The sequence below is a fragment of the Pogoniulus pusillus genome, chromosome 36 (genome assembly GCF_015220805.1).
Source record: "Pogoniulus pusillus isolate bPogPus1 chromosome 36, bPogPus1.pri, whole genome shotgun sequence".
Classification (NCBI taxonomy): domain Eukaryota; kingdom Metazoa; phylum Chordata; class Aves; order Piciformes; family Lybiidae; genus Pogoniulus; species Pogoniulus pusillus.
Window position 1 is genome coordinate 6,856,852 of NC_087299.1, and position 19,248 is coordinate 6,876,099.

The 19,248-nt window shown below is 55.3% G+C and overlaps 1 protein-coding gene across 2 annotated transcripts in view; it reads right to left on the reverse strand.

Annotated features, from left to right (window-relative positions):
- Positions 1 to 259: 259 nt before the first annotated feature.
- VWA1 (von Willebrand factor A domain containing 1) overlaps positions 260 to 19,248 on the reverse strand; it is a 37,304-nt gene continuing 18,315 nt past the window's right edge. For both annotated transcript variants that reach the window (XM_064171915.1, XM_064171916.1), the window contains exons 3-7: positions 10,358 to 10,921; positions 4,659 to 4,937; positions 2,914 to 3,186; positions 1,975 to 2,244; positions 260 to 625 (exon numbers count right to left, since the gene is read on the reverse strand). In XM_064171915.1, coding sequence (XP_064027985.1) covers positions 585 to 625; positions 1,975 to 2,244; positions 2,914 to 3,186; positions 4,659 to 4,937; positions 10,358 to 10,921 — 1,427 coding nt within the window. In that variant the 3' untranslated portion in view covers positions 260 to 584. The remainder of the gene's footprint in view (positions 626 to 1,974; positions 2,245 to 2,913; positions 3,187 to 4,658; positions 4,938 to 10,357; positions 10,922 to 19,248) is intronic.

Consider the following 19,248-nt stretch of genomic DNA (forward strand, 5'->3'; position numbering starts at 1 on the left):
CCTCCCAATGCTTTTCCCCTGCCACTCCTGAGATGATACTTTTAGGACACCTAATTCAAGCTACCTGTGGAAGACACTGGGTGAGCTGGAGGCAAGCTGCTGCTCTTTGTCAAGCATCAGCTTCAGTGGTTGCTGACAGCAGGAATGGATTTGGCCCCCTGTAATTTACTTTTGTTTTTTTTCTGAGTGCAGATGCCCAGAACAAAAGTCCAGGACAGTAAAGAGCTGAGTCCTGGGCATGCTGAGAAGCTGCAAAAAATAAAACCTGTGTCAACATTTAATAAATAGAGAAGAGGCAGGAAGCAAGGCAAGAGTGTGGCTGCACTGCTTCGCCTTTGGCTTGTTATTTGCCAGGCATTTTGATATAAAAGGGTACAGATTTAGGACCTATTAGTTGGATTGGTTGTTCCAGCCCAGCCAGACCTCTAAGCTTTGGGAGAAGCTGGCTTGAAGACAGCTTTTAGGCTTGACCACCAGGCTGGGAAATGATCTGTGAGCTGTCTGGTTTCCTCTCCTGGCCCCTTCAAGTCTTTGTCCAAGCAAGGTTCCTTGCTCTGCATGGGACTGCTTCGCTCCAGAGCCTGTCATGCTCTCTCTCTGTGCTTATATCCTTGGGCTTCTGTAGCTGGAAGAACACAAAAACGATCATGTCAGCTTTGTCCACCCATTCTGACTCCCAGACCTCATTCCTGTGGTCGTCCCAGCCCCTTGCTGGGAAAAGGGCTGTGCCTCTGCTCTGTCACACAGCCCTGGTTTGAGCTCTTATTTCAGCCTGTCAAGCATCCCTTTGTGCTTGCTGACCATGAGTGGCTTCTGGGCACTGGGAGGAGGACAGCAGATGTCTGGTAGCTGTGATTAATAGCTGCCTTGTCTCTGCCACGCTGAAAAGTGAAGAGTGGCCAAGAGCTCGAATGACTTTTAAACACCTCTTCCAGTGCCCATGCCAGTCGTTAGCATCTTCCCACCCAAGTTATCCCCAAGTCGCTGCAGGTCTGTCTGCGCTGTAGACTTTTGCTCCTGCCTGCAAAGATGATGCCACTAGGAGGGGCAGTGCTCTTAAAAATGGGGTGAAGCCCATCTCTGAGCAGTACCTTTGATGATGAAGCTCTCTTGGCAAGCTAGCTGATGGCACAGAATAGTTCAATCATGAGAGGCCCTTTGTGTTGGGTCTGCAGCACCCAAATGCCCTCCAGGACACTTCTCTTGGTTACAACACTGGGTCTGCAGCACCCAGATGCCCTCCAGGACACTTCCCTTGGTTACAGCATTGGGTCTGCAGCACCCAGATACCCTCCAGGACACTTCCCTTGGTTACAGTGTTGGGTCTGCAGCACCCAGATGCCCTCCAGGACACTTCCCTTGGTTACAGCATTGGGTCTGCAGCACCCAGATGCCCTGCAGGACACTTCCCTTGGTTACAACACTGGGTCTGCAGCACCCAGATGCCCTCCAGGACACTTCCCTTGGTTACAGCATTGGGTCTGCAGCACCCAAATGCCCTCCAGGACACTTCTCTTGGTTACAGCATTGGGTCTGCAGCACCCAGATACCCTCCAGGACACTTCCCTTGGTTACAGTGTTGGGTCTGCAGCACCCAAATGCCCTCCAGGACACTTCCCTTGGTTACAGCATTGGGTCTGCAGCACCCAGATGCCCTCCAGGACACTTCCCTTGGTTACAGCATTGGGTCTGCAGCACCCAGATGCCCTCCAGGACACTTCCCTTGGTTACAGCATTGGGTCTGCAGCACCCAAATGCCCTCCAGGACACTTCCCTTGGTTACAGCATTGGGTCTGCAGCACCCAAATGCCCTCCAGGACACTTCCCTTGGTTACAGCATTGGGTCTGCAGCACCCAAATGCCCTCCAGGACACTTCCCTTGGTTACAGTGTTGGGTCTGCAGCACCCAAATGCCCTCCAGGACACTTTCCCTTGTCTGACGTGCCCCAGGGCTGTGTTTCCCCCCCAGCTCACCTGGCTGCATGTGCACCATGCGGCACAGCCTCTTGCCTGCCTGGCTCCTGTAGATGGGCTTCACACAGACGGTGCTGGTGGTGCCTGCAGGCAGGTCTGTGAGCAGCACACTGTGCACCCGGGGCGAGACGCTGAGCAGCGAGGAGGGGCCGCTTTGGCGCCGGCATCTGACTCTGTAGCCAAGGACCTCCCCAGCAGCAGAGTCCCAGGAGGCTTTCAGGGTGTTGGGGCCCATGTCCTCAAAGCGAAGGTGCCTCACTTTGGAGCCCTCTAGAGAAAGAGGATCCGTGTTAGTGTGTGTGTGTGGGGGTGCTCCTCACCACCCAGCTCCCTGTTCCTGCAGGGCAGCTTCCCAGCCAGCCCTGCTGCTGCTCTGCTGAGGGGACACTGTGAGCCAGCACTCTCCATCACTGTAGGCTGGGGACTGAGCTGTTGGAACAGAGCAAAGGGGAAAAGGATCTGGGGGTCCTAGTGGATGGGAGGCTGACCAGGAGCTAGCAATGTGCACTTGTGGCCAGGAGGGGCAATGCTATTCTGGGGTGGATTAGAAGGGCTGTGGTTAGTAGGTTAGCAGGAGAGAGGTTCTCCTGCCCCTCTGCTCTGCCCTGGTGAGGCTGCAGCTGGAGTACTGTGCCCAGTTCTGGGCCCCCTAGTTCAAGAGGGACACAGAACTGTTTGAGAGAGTCCAACACAGAGCCACAAAGATGCTGAAGGGAATGGAACAGCTCTGTTAGGAGCAGAGCCTGAGGGAGCTGGGGCTGTGCTGCTGGCAGAGGAGGAGCCCAATAGGTGACCTCAGCAATGGTTATCAATATGTGCAGGTGAGTGCCAGGAGGCTTTGCTGGGTGATGCCCAAGGACAGCACAAGGGGCACTGGGTGGAATCATTGAACCAGGTTGGAGGAGAGCTCCAAAGCCTCCTTGGGAGCTGCTTGCTCACCTTCCTGAGTGCATGCCTTGGCCGACAGGGATTTCTCCTTCCCTGACTTGTAGACTGCAGTCACTGTCACCAAGTAGGTTGTGTTGGGTGCCAGCTTGTCCACCACAGAGCTGTTGTGCTTCCCATCCACCTCCAGCAGCTTCACTGAGTTCCCAGGGAGAGGGCCATAGAGGATCTGGTAGCTGTTCACACTGTCCAGGATAGGAGCCCAGCTGACGTGGAAGCTGTGTGGTCCAGACTCTGAGATGAGGACCTGAGCTGGGCTGATCTCCTCTGAAAGCAAAGCAAAAAGGGGTGAGGGTGGCACTGGAGGCATAAGAATGCTGTCAGAGGAGCATAACTCACCTGCTTCTGGAAGGTGGAAGAAAATTCCTAGAGTCACAGAATCAGGCAGGGTTGGAAGGGAGCACAAGGAGCAGCCAGTCCCAAGCCCCCTGCCATGCCCAGGGACACCCTACCCTAGAGCAGGCTGCACACAGCCTCAGCCAGCCTGGCCTCAAACACCTCCAGCCATGGGGCCTCAACCACCTCCTTGGGCAACCCATTGCAGCCTCTCACCACTCTCCTGCTCAACAACTTCCTCCTCACCTCCAGCCTCACTCTCCTCACCTCCAGCCTCACTCTCCCCACCTCCAGCTCTGCTCCATTCCCTCCAGTCCTGGCACTCCCTGACAGCCTCAAAAGTCCCTCCCCAGCTTTTTGTAGCCCCCTTCAGATGCTGGCAGGCCACAAGAAGGTCACCTGGGAGCCTCCTCTTCTGCAGCCTGCACAGCCCCAACACTTTCAGTCTGTGCTCACAGCAGAGCAGCTCCACCCCTCTGAGCATCCAGCAAGTGGATGTTGATAGTCACCCACAACCAGCACAAACCCAGCTCAGCCCTAGGAAAATGGTTTCACTACCTCTGCAGCACAGGGAGGGCAACACCACTCAGCCCAAACCACTCTCAGCCAAAACCACTCAGCCAAAACCATTGCTGCATGCAGATAACTAAGACTGGATGCAAGCTCAGCTTGTCTTTGTCACCTGCCCAGGTCTTCAGTGTGCCACTTCTTTGCATGTTCCTACCCAGCACAAATCTGAGTTATTCTGGCCCAAGGGAGCAGTCTGTACAGGGGAGCTGCCTCCCAGCTGCTCTCCTTCTCCTTCCCTCTTACACAGAGTTCCCCAGCAGTGGATACACCTGCCTGGAGAAGCAGCAGGTAGCAGCTCCAAGAGCATCCCTCTCTGCTGCCTGCAGCCTCGGGTAGGAGACAGAGATCTCCTTGTCCCCACAGCATCTGCTCAAGCTACATAGGTCAAGATTCCTCCTTGGCAGTAGCAACCCACACAAGGCAGCTCTGCTTCTGCTGGGATAGTGAGCAAGTGTCTGCAGCAGCTCCTGCTTTGTCCCCTGGGGGCTCTGCACCTCAGCCCTCTTAGATACTTGCAAGTTATGGCTCCTGCCTTCTTCTCCCAGGCTTCTGCTTCCTTCCAGATCCAGAGGTTTTTAAGGCTGGAAGAACACCTTATGACCATCAGCCCTCACCCCTTCTTCTGGGCAGTCCAGAACATCCAAAGAGAGAGCTGCCAGCTGGGTGCCAGCATAAAGCAGCTCATTATGCTGCGTCCTGACCACAACTACCTCCCTCCTCCTCCTCCTCTCATCACACCACGAGCCCTGGGGGGGGGCTGCAGACCAAGAGCTGTCTAGCTGAGGTTCAGCAGAGTGAAAGCTTCACCCTGGCCATGCCTGTGCAGATTTTACCTGCCAGTGTAGTCACCCTGGTTGTCTGAGGAGCGAAGTAGTGGATGTTGGATTCAGGGATGAGAGCCACCTCGTAAGTAGTTTCTGGTGCAAGGTTGCTTAGCAGGAGGCTGGTATGAGCCCCAGACACTTGCTTTGTCCTCTTCTTGCCCAGATCATCCCTTGGGGCATATTCTAAGGTGTAGTAGTCGGTTTCTAGGGAGAGAAGTTGTGGCCACACCAGCCTGAAGCTGCTGGAAGTGACATCCACTGCGTGGAGCCGGTTTGCTTGGATGACACCTGGGAGAGAAACAGCAGCAAGAAATCACCACTGACATCACCACTCATCTGAAATTCAGGCCCTTCTGGCTGGGAGATGCTGCTGGATGGCAGCTGAGGTCCCCTAGGTGTAGCCAACTTCTAGATTCAGTGAACAAGATCCTCTTTGAGAGGGTCAGGAGCACAAAAATCTTTGAAGCCAAGCATAAGGCTAAAGAAAGCCAAAGTCAACCCTGTCAACTGAGGCAGCAGTCTCTGGGCTTTCACAGCACTTCCAGCTCTTGACCAGGACCTTGCCACTGACCACGACCAGGACCTTGCCTCTGACCAGGGCTTGCAGAGGAATTGCAGCACGTGGCCCAGGTGCCATCAGGTGGCATTTTGGCTCAGGGGTCACTGCCCAGCAGGCTTCACCTCACAAATACCATCTTACCTCCTGAGCATCTCCAGCCTCAAACCAATTTGCCAGGAGCCTCCAAACGGCTCTATAAAGCCCCAGCTTTACTTCTCTGCTCTCTTTGCCTTGTCCTCTGTGCTAAGGCCAAATGGTGCTGGTGATCTGCTGTGACAGAGAGGCCTGGCACAGCAGGAACCATGCCCCAGCTCATCCATGCCCATCTTGTGCCACCAAGAACAACTCTGGAGCAGTCCAGCAAGCTCTGGGCAGCTGCTTCCTGCCCAACAGCTGTGGGGGGGAGTTACTGTGTCTGGCCAAACAAGCAGCTTCCCACACTCAGCAAGACATCATCACGTACCCAGCGTGGCAAGCAGCCCTGGCACTGCCTGTGACAAAGCTGGAGACAGACTTTGGGCACCTGGGTCCCAAAATTCCTGCAGCCAGCTCATCCCAAGCTCCCTGGGGAAATCACCTACCGGTGGAACCAAAGCACCCACTTGTGCCACGCATGTGAAGCAGCCCAGAGCCTGCAGAGCTCCTTTTCTCCCTGCCCTCTGCCCGTGCCCGCTGGCCAGGGAGGAGGAGCAGCAACTGGGGAGCCTCCAGCAGTTGTGGAGCTCGCTGCATTCATCCCAGCTGAAGTCACTCCCTGCAGTGCTCCACAGAGCTGCATTGTTGTGTGACATTCAGTGCTCAGAGCCACTCTTGTGCTGTCTCGGCTCTCTCTGCCCCTGCACAGAGACTTCTCTTCAAGCCTTGTGCTACCTTGGAGTTCTGAACCCCAAATGTCAGACACAAATACCTCTTCTGAAGCTCTGCAGCTCCCCCAGCTTCCTCTGCTGCTTGACCTTTTTGGCATGTGTGGGCTCCTGAGCCCAGCCTGGGCACAATTCCTCTGTTCTTTGCCCCTCCTGAGCCCAGCCTGGGCACAATTCCTCTGTTCCCTGCTCCTCCTGAGCCCAGCTTGGGCACAATTCCCCTGTTCTCTGCCCCTCCTGAGCCCAGCCTGGACACAATTCCTCTGTTCCCTGCTCCTCCTGAGCATAGAATGGATTTGAGCAGGGAGAGGGCAGATCTAGACTGGAGATGAGGAAGAAGTCCTTTCCAGTGAGGGTGGGGAGACACTGGCACAGGTTGCCCAGGGAGGTTGTGGATGTCCCCTCCTTGGAGGTGTTCAAATCCAGGCTGGATGAGAGTGAGACTGGAGATGGGGAAGAAATTCTTTCCAGTGAGGGTGGGGAGACACTGGCACAGGTTGCCCAGGGAGGTTGTGGATGCTGCCTGCCTGGGAGGTGTTCAAGGCCAGGCTGGATGAGGACTTGAGCAGCCTGGCTGGTGGCAGATGTCCCTGCCTATGGCAGGAAAGGGTTGGAAGGAGATGATCTGTAAGATCCCTTCCAATCCAACCCCTGCTATGATTCTCCTGTGAGTAGCTCGGACTGGCTGCCCACTGCACAGAGCTGGACGGAGGGACAGGAGCCTGCAGGGAGGTGGAGGTCAGCCTTGCATCCTCACACTTGTCCTTTCGCAGGGAGAGGCTCAGCTGTCCTCCTCCGAGCTGCTCCGGGTCCCTGCCAATTTCCCTGTACCAAATAAAGCCGCCTCAGTTTTTCCTCTGAGCTGTTCTTTGGCTCTCCAGGCAGGCAGGCAGGAACATTCCCCTTCTCCGTGCCCTGCCTGCTCCCATCCACACGCTGCCAGCCAGCAGCACTCCACCCGCGCAGGGCTTGGAGCAGGCAGAGGGTGGGAGGCAGCGCCAGGGGATCTGGGGCACTGCACCCTTCTGGGAGCCTCACAGCTACCAGCGGCCAAAGCCACAGAGGAACAGCTTCGGCACCGAAAGTGCTGCCAAAAGCTCGGGGAATGGAAATCAGCGAGCTTGGAGGCAGGCTCCAGGCACGGGCAGAATAAAGGAGGCAGATGAAAGCGGCAGGGACCCGGAGCAGAAAGCTCTGCCCCTTCTTGCCAGAGCACAGATGCCTTGGGTGAGGGAAGAGGGCAAGGAGCCCCAGGAATGAGATGCCCATGGTGATGCTTCTCAGCACCTCCTTGGTCTGGAGGGAAGCAGCAAGTTAATTTCTTGCGTTGGATGCAGGCAGTGCTCAGAGGGAGCACTTGTGCCGTGCTTGCCTCCTGGGGACTTGAAATACCATTTTGTGGCCACAGCTTTATTGGCATCCCATAACCACTGGTGAGGTCAAGATCAGGCTCACAGGAGTGCTGCTGCTTTCATGATGTGGGGGAGAGATGCAGCCAGGCAGCAGATGAACCTGTTCTAGCCCTGGGTACAGCATCCCCTCTCTGCAGAAGCTTCAGCGAGGACCTGGGACAAATCACTTCTGCTTCTTGGCTCTTCCCCTGCTTTGATGTGATTCTGGGAGGGGCAGAACATGCCAGAGTGAGATGGCTCCCTCTGGTCACTTGCTTCTGTTGCGAGCAACAGAGAGCCTTAAGCTCAAAGCCTTCCCTGCAGCAGAAGTTAGGCAGGACCTGGCTGCTGTTCTGTGATCGCTGGGCAGGTGGGGTCCTGCAGAACTTGGCCCAGGAGATGATGCCAGAGGAGGAAACAAGTCAGCAGCTGCCAGTTCTGCAGGCTGAGTGGAGAGCAAGTGGATGCTAGCAGAGGACCTGATGTCACCTCAGAGGAATGCTTTGGTTTCACAAGATCTGGAGGTCCTTCTCCAGAAGGAGGGCACCAAATGCGCTGTGCTGAGTAGGTAATATGTGAGATGCAATGGAAGAAGCCTGAGCTAGAGTTGCCTTTCCTGCACAGAGGTGTTTGTCAGGAGCCAGCTGTGCCTGTGGCCATGGCCAGGCTGGCTGAGAGCTCACACAGCAGAAGCCAAATGAGGAATTAAAAGAGAGAACCTCCAGGAAACCAATGGAAACTCTGTGAAGTCATAGGAGCTCCCTCAGCTTTCCAAACGACTCCAGAGGCATCTGGGAGGCTGAGGCAAAGCCCCTGCTTTGCAATCATGGGCACTCCCACCCCTGATGGCATTCCAGAGCTGCAAAAAGAATTATGGAATCTCTTTGGCTGGAAGGACCTTCGAGATGGTCCCTTCCAACCATTAACCCAGTGCTGCCAGGTCACCACTAACCCACCCTGCTCAGCACCACGTCTACACGGCTTGTAAATCCCCTCCAGGGATGGAAACTCCACCACTTCCCTGAGCAGCTCATTCCAGGGCTTCCCAACCCTTCTGGGGAAGAAGTTTTTCCTGATGTCCAACCTAAACCTCCCCTGGTGCAGCTGGAAGCTGTTTTCTCTTGTTCTATCACTCGTAAGAACAGAGTGGCCTCCACCTCGCTGCACGCAGATCAGCATGAGGTATTCCTCTTGGCTTCCAAATGCCTGTCTTCTGGCCCTGATTATGGCTTTGGGTCTCCTCACACTCTTTTCTGGATGCTTTAAAGAACAGGGCTGCTGAAAAAAAATGAAGTCTGCTGCCTGCTCCTGCTCTCTGCACAGCAACCGCCACAACCATGCTAGCAACAGAGGTAGGGGCTGGCTTCTGAGCCTAACAAGTCAGGGCTGGGATTTCCTTCCAAGGGCTCTCTGCTAGCCAAGCCAGGCTATGGAGCTGGAGGACGTGGAACACGTTGCAACAGGGGATTTATGGAACAAAAACATTCCTCTCCTCCAGTCTGGATGCTGATAACAAGCTCCATCCTTGATTGCTGGTTGTAAGAGCGCAGCAGTTGTCAGCCACTTGTAGGCAGGAGCTCCAGGTCTCAGTGTCTGCCAGTCCCTCTGCCTGCAGTGATGGCAGATCTACTCTAGACAAGAATCTGAGGGTGCTGACAGGACCACATCCTCCCTAGGCATGCACATCCCACTTTGTGTTCAAGCCCTTTGTGTGCTCCACCTCCAGCAGCTGGCACCAGCCAGACAGCATCTGAGAGTGAAAAAATCCACCCTGCTCGTGGGCTGCCTGAGCCTTCTTCCTTCCTTGGCAGCTGAACAGCTCACTGCAAACACGAGGTCGTCTCACTGACAGGTCTGCAGAAAGCAATTTGTCCTGACCAGTCAGGGGGTCACAGCATCACAGGATGGTAGGAGTTGGAAGGGGACTCCATAGGTCATCGAGTCCAGAGCAGCACCACAGAATCGAGCTCGGATCACACAGGAACACATCCAGACAGGGCTGGAAAGTCTCCAGAGAAGGAGACTCCACAAACTCTTTGAGCATCCTGCTCCAGGGCCCTGTCACCCTTCCAGTCAAGAAGTTCTTCCTCATGTTGAGGTGGAACTTCCTGTGCTGTACTTTATATCCATTGCCCCTTCCCAAAGGGAATTATTTGTCCCAGACCTCTTTAAAGCCTTAGTTTACACTTGGACCTACAGCACTGGGGACAAAGCAGCTCAGTTTGCAAGGGCAGGAGCTGGGACTTTCCAAGGGGAATAGGAATGTTTGTCCTAGACCTCCTAACAGCCAAGGTTTGTACTGTGGACCTACAGCACTGTGGACAAAGCAGCTCAGTTTGCAAGGGCAGGAGCTGGGACTTCCCAAAGGGGATAGAAATGTTTGTCCCAGACTTCCTGTGCCACCTGCACTACATTCTATGGTCCTGCTCTGGCAGCCCTGGGGTTGGACTTGATCATCTATGGACAGAGCAGCTCAGTTTGCAAGGGCAGGAGCTGGGACTTTCCAAAGGGGATAGAACTACAGCACAGGAGGTTCCACCTCAACAGGAGGAAGAACTTCTTTGCTGTAAGGGTCCCAGAGCACTGGCACAGGCTGCCTGGAGAGGTTGGGGAGTCTCCTTCTCTGGAGCCTTTCCAGGCCTGTCTGGATGTGTTCCTGTGTGCCCTGAATTCTATGGGGCTGCTCTGGCAGGGGAGTTGGACTTGATGATCTCTGGGAGGTCCCTTCCAACCCCTAACACCCTGTGAACCTAAAAGCCAAGCTTTGTACTGTGGATAAAGCACCTCAGGAGGTGTTTTGGATGGAGGGGATCCTTACATCACCTACCCTGCAGGGCCAGGCATATTCAGCCCAGTTACAGCCTCCCAGAGCCCACAGCCTGACCCTCACCATACCTAGGATGCCATCTCGGAGCTCCTTGGTGATGATGGGCAGGTCATCAACATCCACAAAGTGCAGGTGCTTCTCAGGAGGCTGGCTGGCAGCAGCAGAGAGCTCCAGGTAGTTGCCCCGTCCAGTGCTGACGATGAAGACTGTCACTCCCATGTCCTTCAGCAGCTGCATGGGCTCCGAGATGTCATCAGTGGAGAAGCCATCTGTCACCCAAACCAGCACCTTGGGCACCTCTGGCCGGGCCCCAGCTTCACCACTGAACAACTTCTCCTTGGCATAGGAGAGAGCTTTGCCTGTGTTGGTGTCACCCATGAGCTGCTGAGTGTCGCGGAGGGCTTGGCGCAGAGCCTCAGCAGACTGGTGCCGGTCGAAAGGGAACTCCATGGTGGGCGTAGTGCTGATGTGGATGATGCTGGTCTGGACATCTTTGGGGCCAAAGGTGAAAGGTTGCAGAAGGTCCCACATGAATTCCTTGACCCTGGAAAACTCATAGTAGGAGACGCTGCCAGAGCTGTCCAATAAGAAGAGGAGGTCCCCTTCGGAATTGGAAACAGATGGCTGAGGACCTAGCAGGGGAAGAGAGAGGGGGAGAGGAGTTAGTGGACTGATGTGAACCCAGACCTGCAGGGGGATCTGCTAGGAGAGCATGGGCATCTGCTGCCAAAGCTCAGAGCTCAGTGAGAATCTGCCAAAGGATTGGCCTCTTCTTAATTTTTATCATAGAATCAGTCAGGGCTGGAAGGGAGCACAAGGAGCAGCCAGCTCCAGCCCCCTGCCATGGGCAGGGGCACCTCACATCAGATCAGGCTGCACACAGCCTCAGCCAGCCTGGCCTCAAACACCTCCAGAGATGAGGCTTCCACCACCTCTCTGGGCAACCTCTTCCAGCCTCTCACCACTCTCATGCTCAACAACTTCCTCCTCACCTCCAGCCTCACTCTCCCCACCTCCAGCTTTGCTCCATTCCCCCCACTCCTGCCACTCCCTGACAGCCTAAAAAGTCCCTCCCCAGCTTTCTTGTAGCCCCCTTCAGATCCTGCAAGGCCACAAGAAGGTCACCTGGGAACCTTATCCTCTCCAGACTGAAGAGCCCCAACTCCTTCACTCTCTCCTCACAGCAGAGCAGCTCCAGCCCTCTGCTCATCCTCATGGCCCTTCTCTGGACACCTTCCAGCACATCCACAGCGCTCTTGTCCCAGGGGCTCCAGAACTGGATGCAGTGCTCCAGCTGGGGTCTCAGCAGTGGGGAGCAGAGGGGCAGGATCACTTCCCTTGCCCTGCTGCCCACACTGCTCTTGCTGCAGCCCAGGCTCTGGTTGTTCCCTGGGCTGCCAGAGCACACTGCTGGCTCTTATTGAGCTTCTCATCCATCAGCACCCCCAAGTCCCTCTCCTCAGGGCTGCCCTCAAGCCAGGCACTGCCCAGCCTGGATTTGTGCTTCACATTGGTGCATCATATTTTATTTCCACCTAGAGTGAGGGCTTCTGGGCTGTGTGCTTGGTGCTGCTGTCAAAATATCCAGAGGCTTCTCACCACATCTCCCTGCTGGTTTGCCATCTGTGCTCAGACTGATCTGTCTGATCAGTCACTGTGCTTTTTGAACACCTTTTGAACACCTTTGTTCTACTGGGAGGTGTCCCTGCCTGTGGCAGAGGGTTGGAACTAGATGATCTTTGAGGTCCCTCCCAACCTAAACCATTCTATGACACTAATGCTGAAGGGTTAGGAACCATTAGATGGGTTATTAGCCCATCACAGCTAAACTGAAAGGTCAAGGTAGTAGAAAGAGGCAGCTCAAGCACCAAAATCAGGGCAGAGCTGAAAGTCCAACCCTCAAGTCCTGGATCCTGCTCTCCCTGCTGCAGAATAAAACATGCCTTGGAGCCACATCAGCTCTCACTGACACCTCTTATTACACAACACCAGGCTGAGCTGGGAACATTCCTCACCAGCCTGAGCCAGCAGATCAGTCTGCCCATTCCAGGGAGCAGCCTCTGCCATCCCGAGCTGCTGCTCTGGGCTGACTTGCAGCAACCCCAGAGAAGGAGGCAAACTGCTGAGTGCAAGACCAAGAGCAGCTTGTGAAGGTCTGGAGCAACTTTTGTGCCCCAAAACAACACCAGGCTGAGCTGGGGACACTCCTCACCAGCCTGAGCCAGCAGATCAGTCTGCCCATTCCAGGGAGCAGCCTCTGCCATCCTGAGCTGCTGCTCTGGGCTGACTTGCAGCAGTCCCAGAGAAGGAAGCAAACTGCTGATTGCAAGACCAAGAGCAGCTTTTGAGCCCCAAAACAACTTGCAGGTTTATCCCCATCTTGTGACAATAGCAGTGCCTGGAAAGGGGTGGAGTGGGGGGGGGGGGGGGAAAGGAGCTGGATTTGGAAAAGAATGAAATGATAAAAGAACTTGATGAGAAAAACTGCTGGGTCTGCTCTCCCAGCAGGAGAGGCTGACTCTCAAACCTGGCTGGCAGAAAGCTCCCTGGTTCCTACCACTGTTGGCAGGAAGGTCTGGAGTGGAGGGACTCCTCCCTAGGTTTCTTTTCCAAAGCCAGGCTGATTCTTGCTCAATGCATCCTGACCTCCTCTCCTAGCCAGTCTCAGGAGCTGCACCTCAAAGGGGCTCTGTGGCAAGGTGCCTGGGGAAGAGCTGCACAGCCTCATTGGTGCAGAAGAATGTGAAGTGGCAGGCAGAAGATGCTTCTGAAGGTGTGGTCTGGAGCCTCACTCCATCTGACTCATTTGCTTGCCATTTCAGCTCAACTGCTGCGTGGCAAGCTCAGACACCCAGGGGACTCCTCCTTCTACCACTCTCACAGCATGGGAGCTCTGCAATAGCTGGAAGAGCAATAACCACCTGGGAGTGCTTTTCACCACCACTCTGCTCTCTGACAGATTGGAGGTGCAAGACAGGAGGAGAAATCCTTGAAGCAGAAATTCCTGGGCTCCTCTCTCAGCGAAGGGATGAGGAATGTGAGCTGGCCAAGCAGTGTGGGCTCTGCAGCACAGTGCTGGAGTCGTGTGTGGGAGCCAAAACCACAAGGCAGTGGACTACTGAATGGCAATGCTGCTGCAGAATGAATTGTTCCAAGGAGACAGCTCCTGCAAACAGCTCTGCCCCTGCAGAAGGCTGTGTCAAGGCAGGCCCAGAGCCTGGCAGAGAGGAGCCCCAACAAGAGGCAGATAGGAGATAGCAAAACCAAGAGGGGGGAAAGGACCAGAGCAGGGCAAGAGTGAGTGGGTAAAAGGAGTCTGTTACAGGTCCTGGCAGTGAGACCTGAGCACAGAGAAGATCATGAACCAGCAAGAGCAGAGCCATTCAGGGTGCAACACAAGGGGCTGAGGGGGGGGGGGAACAGAAGGTGGAAGAGGCCAAGCTCGATCCTCTTCACTCAGCCTTCATTTCATGGAATCATTTTGGGTGGAAAGGACCTTTAAGATCACCAAGCCCAACTGTCAGCCCAGCAGATTTAGGTCATCACTAAACCACATCCCTCAGCATCATCTACACAGCTTTTACACCCTTCCAGGGATGGTGACTCCACCATTTCCCTGGGCAGCCTGTTCAAGGCTGTGACAACCCTTTCAGAGAAGAGCTTTTGCTTAGCATCCAACCTAAACCTGCCCTGGATTCTTGGCCAGTCTTTACCCTGCTCCTTGTGTCATTCAGATGCTGGCCTGTGCAGCCAGGGCAGGAGCAGGGCATGTGCCATGGCAGGAGTGGTTGTGCCTGTGTGCTCAGGAAGGGCAGCAGAAGGTCCTTTGCAGAAAGGAGCTGGTGTGCTGGGAACATCCACGGGATGGGGGACAGAAGTGACATGCAGCAGTCAAGACCACACTTACTGCAGGGGTGGAAGAAAGCCCAGAGGGTCCTTGCACACATGGGCTGTGAAGGTGCCAATGAAGATGCTGCAGAGACCGAGGGCGGCGCAGGAGCCACTCTGCTGTGCCAGCTGCTGGCTGAGATGGCAGAGGCATAACAGAGCTCCTGAACCAGCAAAAGAAGGCAGAGGGAGCCTTCAGAAGTGGAGCACATGAAAGCTTCTTGAGGTGTCTGAGAGATGCTCGGAGGAGGCAGGAGCGGGGCTGGCCATCCGCATGGATTGCAGCCAGCTCTGCATGAGCCAGCCCAGCCCATGGTGCAGCCACGCAGCCAGCAGCCTGGCCTTCAGAGCTCGGCAGGGAGTGCAAGTGGAGCCCAGCAAAGCTTCCCAGCTTGCCCTTAGCCACAGGCACTTTCATCACCCAATCGCACGGCAGAGCTGAACCTGTGACCCGCAGGTCCCTGCCGCCGGTGCCTGGAGCTGCCAATCTCCTCAGGGCTTTGCAGCAGAGCAGCAAGGGCTGCGTCTGGGGCTTCTGGCTGCAGGGAGCAAGTCAAGCACACGTCACCATGGCTGCTGCTCTCCTCTCTGCTGGAAGAAGCACAAGCCACTCATTTGGCTGGCCAGCCACAGTCAGAGAGCTTGGCAGGAGGCTTGCAGCCTCCCCGGAGGAACTCGTGGGTTCTCCCCTCTGCCCCTCACCAGCTGGAGGAGTGGCACTTGTTTCATCAGTGTTGCAACAGCTGTGAAAGCTTCTGGCCCCGGCAGGGCAGGGGTGGATGGCCAAAGGACACTGCTCACGAGTGGTAAACAAGGGTCAGGCAAGCTGGCACGAAGGGAAGGGAGTTTGGAGTGCACCACAGAGAGAGCAGAGGAAGTAAAACCTCAGTTCTGCCAGAGCTACCTGCATGGGGGAAGAGCCAGCGTGGGATAGCTGCTCAAAAGAGACCATCCACAGAGATTCAAGAGCTGTGCCCCTGCCAAACTGCACTCCTGACTGCACCCTAGGGCTCTGGGGCACCCAGAGAGCTGGGCATGACCACAGAACAGAGAACTGCTTCAGCTGGAAAAGGCCTCCAACATCATCCAGTCCAACCACCAACCCAACACCACCATGGACATTAAACCCTGTCCCCAACTGCCATGGCCACAGGTTTGAACACCTCCAGGGATGAGGACTCCACCACCTCCCTGGGCAGCCTGTGCCAATCCCTGACCACTCTTGCAGCAAAGAAATTGCTCCTAACATCCAACCTAAACCTCCCCTGGTGCAACCTGAGGCCGTTTCCTCTTGCCACTACAAGCATCCTTTAAACACTGCCTCAACCCACCACACGTTGCTGGAATTAGCTGTGTGCAGCAGGAGGCTCTGCAGGAAAAGCTGCAGCTGCATCCTGACACCACCACCACGCTCTGCCTGGAGCTTAGAAAGCACTGGTTATCAACAACCTGCTCAACAACAACATGGTTAACAACTGGTTAACAAAAGCAACAGCAACTTTGGTGGCCAGGTGTCTATTTTGGAGCTAAAGGGCTTTGTCTGTGGGTGGAGCAGGAGGCTAATCCTTCAGGCAGGCAAATACCATCCCAGTTGCCTCTCCTCAACGCTCAGCCCTGATATGAGGGAAACAAATTCCTCCTGTTCAGATTTTTTGTCAGCAGAAAGGATCCATTAAAACCAAACCAAACCAAAACCCAACCACCAAAGAAAACCCAAAACTCCAGGCAAAGGATCTCACCCCATCAGGAGTGTGGCAACATTTATAGTGAGTGGACACTCCATCATCCCCCCTAGGTCTTCAGTTCCCTCATCTTTCTTCCTGCTCTTTGTCCTGCATCCAATATAAACAGGCCACTGGTGCCAGAGGTGGGGCTGGGGAGATTTGTTACCCTTACGCAAGCAGCTGCTGTTTTCAAGCTGTTTCCTTGCTTTAGAGCTTGAACAAGAAGGATTGGCTGCTTGGCAAGGTGCCAGAGGAAGACACTTCCCATTCAGTGGGATTCGGAGAGAAGGAGCATCCAGAGCCAGCTCCCTGCCTCCTGTTCTAACTCAGACCTTTGCTTCTGAGTGGTTGAGGGAATTGGGCTCGTTTAGGCTGGAGAAGATGAGGTCGAGGAGAGACCTTTTTCACTCTCTGCAACTCCCTAAAAGGAGGTTGGAGTGAGGGGGGGGTGGGTGGGTTGTGTCGGTCTCTTCTTAGTAGTTACAAGAGATAGAATGAGAAGAAATGGCCTCAGGTTGCACCAGGGGAGGTTTAGGTTGGATAATAGGAAACATTTCTTTGCTGCTAGAGTGGTCAGGGGCTGGAAGAGGCTTCCCAGAGGGGTGGTGGAGTCCCCATCTCTGGAGGTGGACATGTGGCACATGGGGACATGGTTTAGTGGCCATGGTGGTGTTGGATTGATGGTTGAAACTGGAGATCTCAGAGGTCTTTTGCAACCTTAATGATGCTGCAGTTCTCTGATTGTGAAGAGCTAAGGAATAACTCTCCAGAGCTCCTATCATTGCTGCTCCTGTGCTCTCCTGAAGTCTAGGGAGCAACAGAGAACACAGAATCATAGAATGAGCAGGGTTGGAAGGGACCTTAAAGATCAGCCAGTCCCAACCCCTCTGCCACGGGCAGGGACACCTCACACTAGAGCAGCATGTGGCAGCATCCTGTGCTCACCCCTCCAGCTGCTATGTGGTCAGTAGCCACAGGTCAGCCACCCAAAGGAGTGGTTTGGAGGGATTAATGTGGGAGCACAATGTCACCCTGGTGTCCCAGTGCTGCCTGTTTAGACACTTGGCTCGTCCAAGGCTTGGCTGTCTTCACTGGGATGCTGACAGGAGCCATCAGCTTCCAGCCTTCCCTGCACCCTCAGCTGGGACCTGAACGCAAGCCACGTGCCTGGCTGACATGGGACTTGGATCTGGTAGAGCATAAAATGATTTAACAGCCAAAAAAGATCTTGTCCTGCCTTGGTTATCTATGTTGGAAATTCCATCTGGGTCTTCCCTTCTCACTCTCTGAGCAGGCAAGGAGCAAAAGTTCTGCTGTGAGCGGAGCCAGGTTTGGAGGCTGAGGAGCACAGCCTGAGCTTCCCTGGGGCCCTTTGGGATCACAGTGAGAGGCAGGAGCTGAACCACATCCCCTTTTCCAGGCAGGCAGCTATCCCTCCAAGCCAACCAGCAGGGGCTTTACACTCCAAACCACCTCAGAGGGAGGCCTGTGCCATGCGAGCAGCTGGACCCTCTGCCTATCTAAGGAGCAAAATGGACTTGTGTGACTCAAACCCCAAACCACCTCTGCAGCTTCAGCCTGTCCATGCCACAGGTCAAGGAACAGCCCTTCAGCAATTCACCTGGTAGGAAGGAAGCTGAGTTGTCATCTCTTTCATTAGCTCTGCTGGTTTAGAGCCTCAAGAGTCCTGGAATCATGGAATTACACCAGGTACTGAGCTGTGCTTCAGAGGTCAGCAAGTTCCTCCCCAGGAGGGTGGTGAGACCCTGGAAGAGGTTGCCCAGGGAGGTGGTGGAAGCCTCATCCCTGGAAGTGTTTAAGGCCAGGCTGGATGAGCCTAGTGTGAGGTGTCCCTGCCTGTGGTGGCTGGTTGTGCTTCTGTGCTCCACAACCTCCCTGGGGGTGTTCAAGGCCAGGTTGGATGAGGCCTTGAGCAACCTGTTCTAGTGGGAGATGTCCCTGCCTATGGTGGGGGGTTGGAACTGGCTGAGCTTTGAGGTTACTTCCAACCTAAACCATTCTGTGATCTATGAAAAGTTCTACTCCTGAGCACCCAGGAGCATCACTGAGCACCCAGAAGCTTCTTCAGCTCCTCCACTGCAGCAGAGAACAAAGCCTCACTCACTCACAGCCACTCAAGCCCCCAGGAGTTCCTCACTCCTGAGCACCCAGGAGCATCACTGAGCACCCAGAAGCTTCCTCAGCTCCTCCACTGCAGCAGAGAACAAAGCCTCACTCACTCACAGCCACTCAAGCCCCCAGGAGTTCCTCACTCCTGAGCACCCAGGAGCATCACTGAGCACCCAGAAGCTTCCTCAGCTCCTCCACTGCAGCAGAGAACAAAGCCTCACTCACTCACAGCCACTCAAGCCCCCAGGAAGCAGTTACAGAGAGCTCCTCTCACGGTGTGATTGTGGCACACCAGCACAGCACCTCCAGACGACTCCAGCCCTTGCCCAGGAGCCCTGCCAGCCTGGCTCTTTGCCCAAGGTTGCCTTAGGGAGGACCTGGGAGGAGCCCGGGAGGCCCCCACATCAAAGCTGCTGAGGAACGGGCACCTTGCCCACCAGCAGGTTCATTTCCTCTAAGGCTGCTTGGCAGCTGGGGAGCCCAAGCCAGCATGGCAGTACCACCACATGCCCAGCCTCGCCTCTGGAGCAAGGCACAACCCCCCTGGCAAGCCGTGGCTGGCTTTGTCACATACCCTGAGGTCTGAGCATCGTCTTTAGCCTGGGCTGGAGAGCTGCCACACACACTCCCAGGGCAGCAGAAACGTAGGACAATGGAGATCACTGCTGCCTGGGTGGGCAACCAGCACTGGGACAATGCCAGAGACAGCAGTGCCACCCTTGAACTGGTCTGTGTCACCGAGGGACAGAAAGCAGCAGCCTGTAAGGGGATCCGAGGGGCAGAAAGCAGCAGCCTGTAAGGGGATCCGAGGGACAGTCTGCTCTGCACAGCACAGGCAGCATCTGAGCCCAGCAGTCTGGGCTGCTGCCCAAGTCCAAGGCCCTCTTGTGCAGACAGACAGACAAACAGACAGGAGGGTCACTTCCCTTTCACACTGGGCCACGTTTCCCAGGTGCAGTGGAATAGAAACTTCTGAACACAAAGCAGAGCAGAAGTAATTTATCAGCTCAACCACCACCATGTGGGCTAAGGCTTCTGCCCAGAACCAGGTGCAGAGACCAGGGGTGAGACACTCAGCTCCAGGGCAGAGACCAGGGGTGAGACACTCAGCTCCAGGGCAGGGGCCAGGGGTGAGACACTCAGCTGCTTCAGTGCAGAGGCCAGGGGTGAGACACTCAGGTCCTCCAGTGCAGAGGCCAGGGGTGAGACACTCAGCT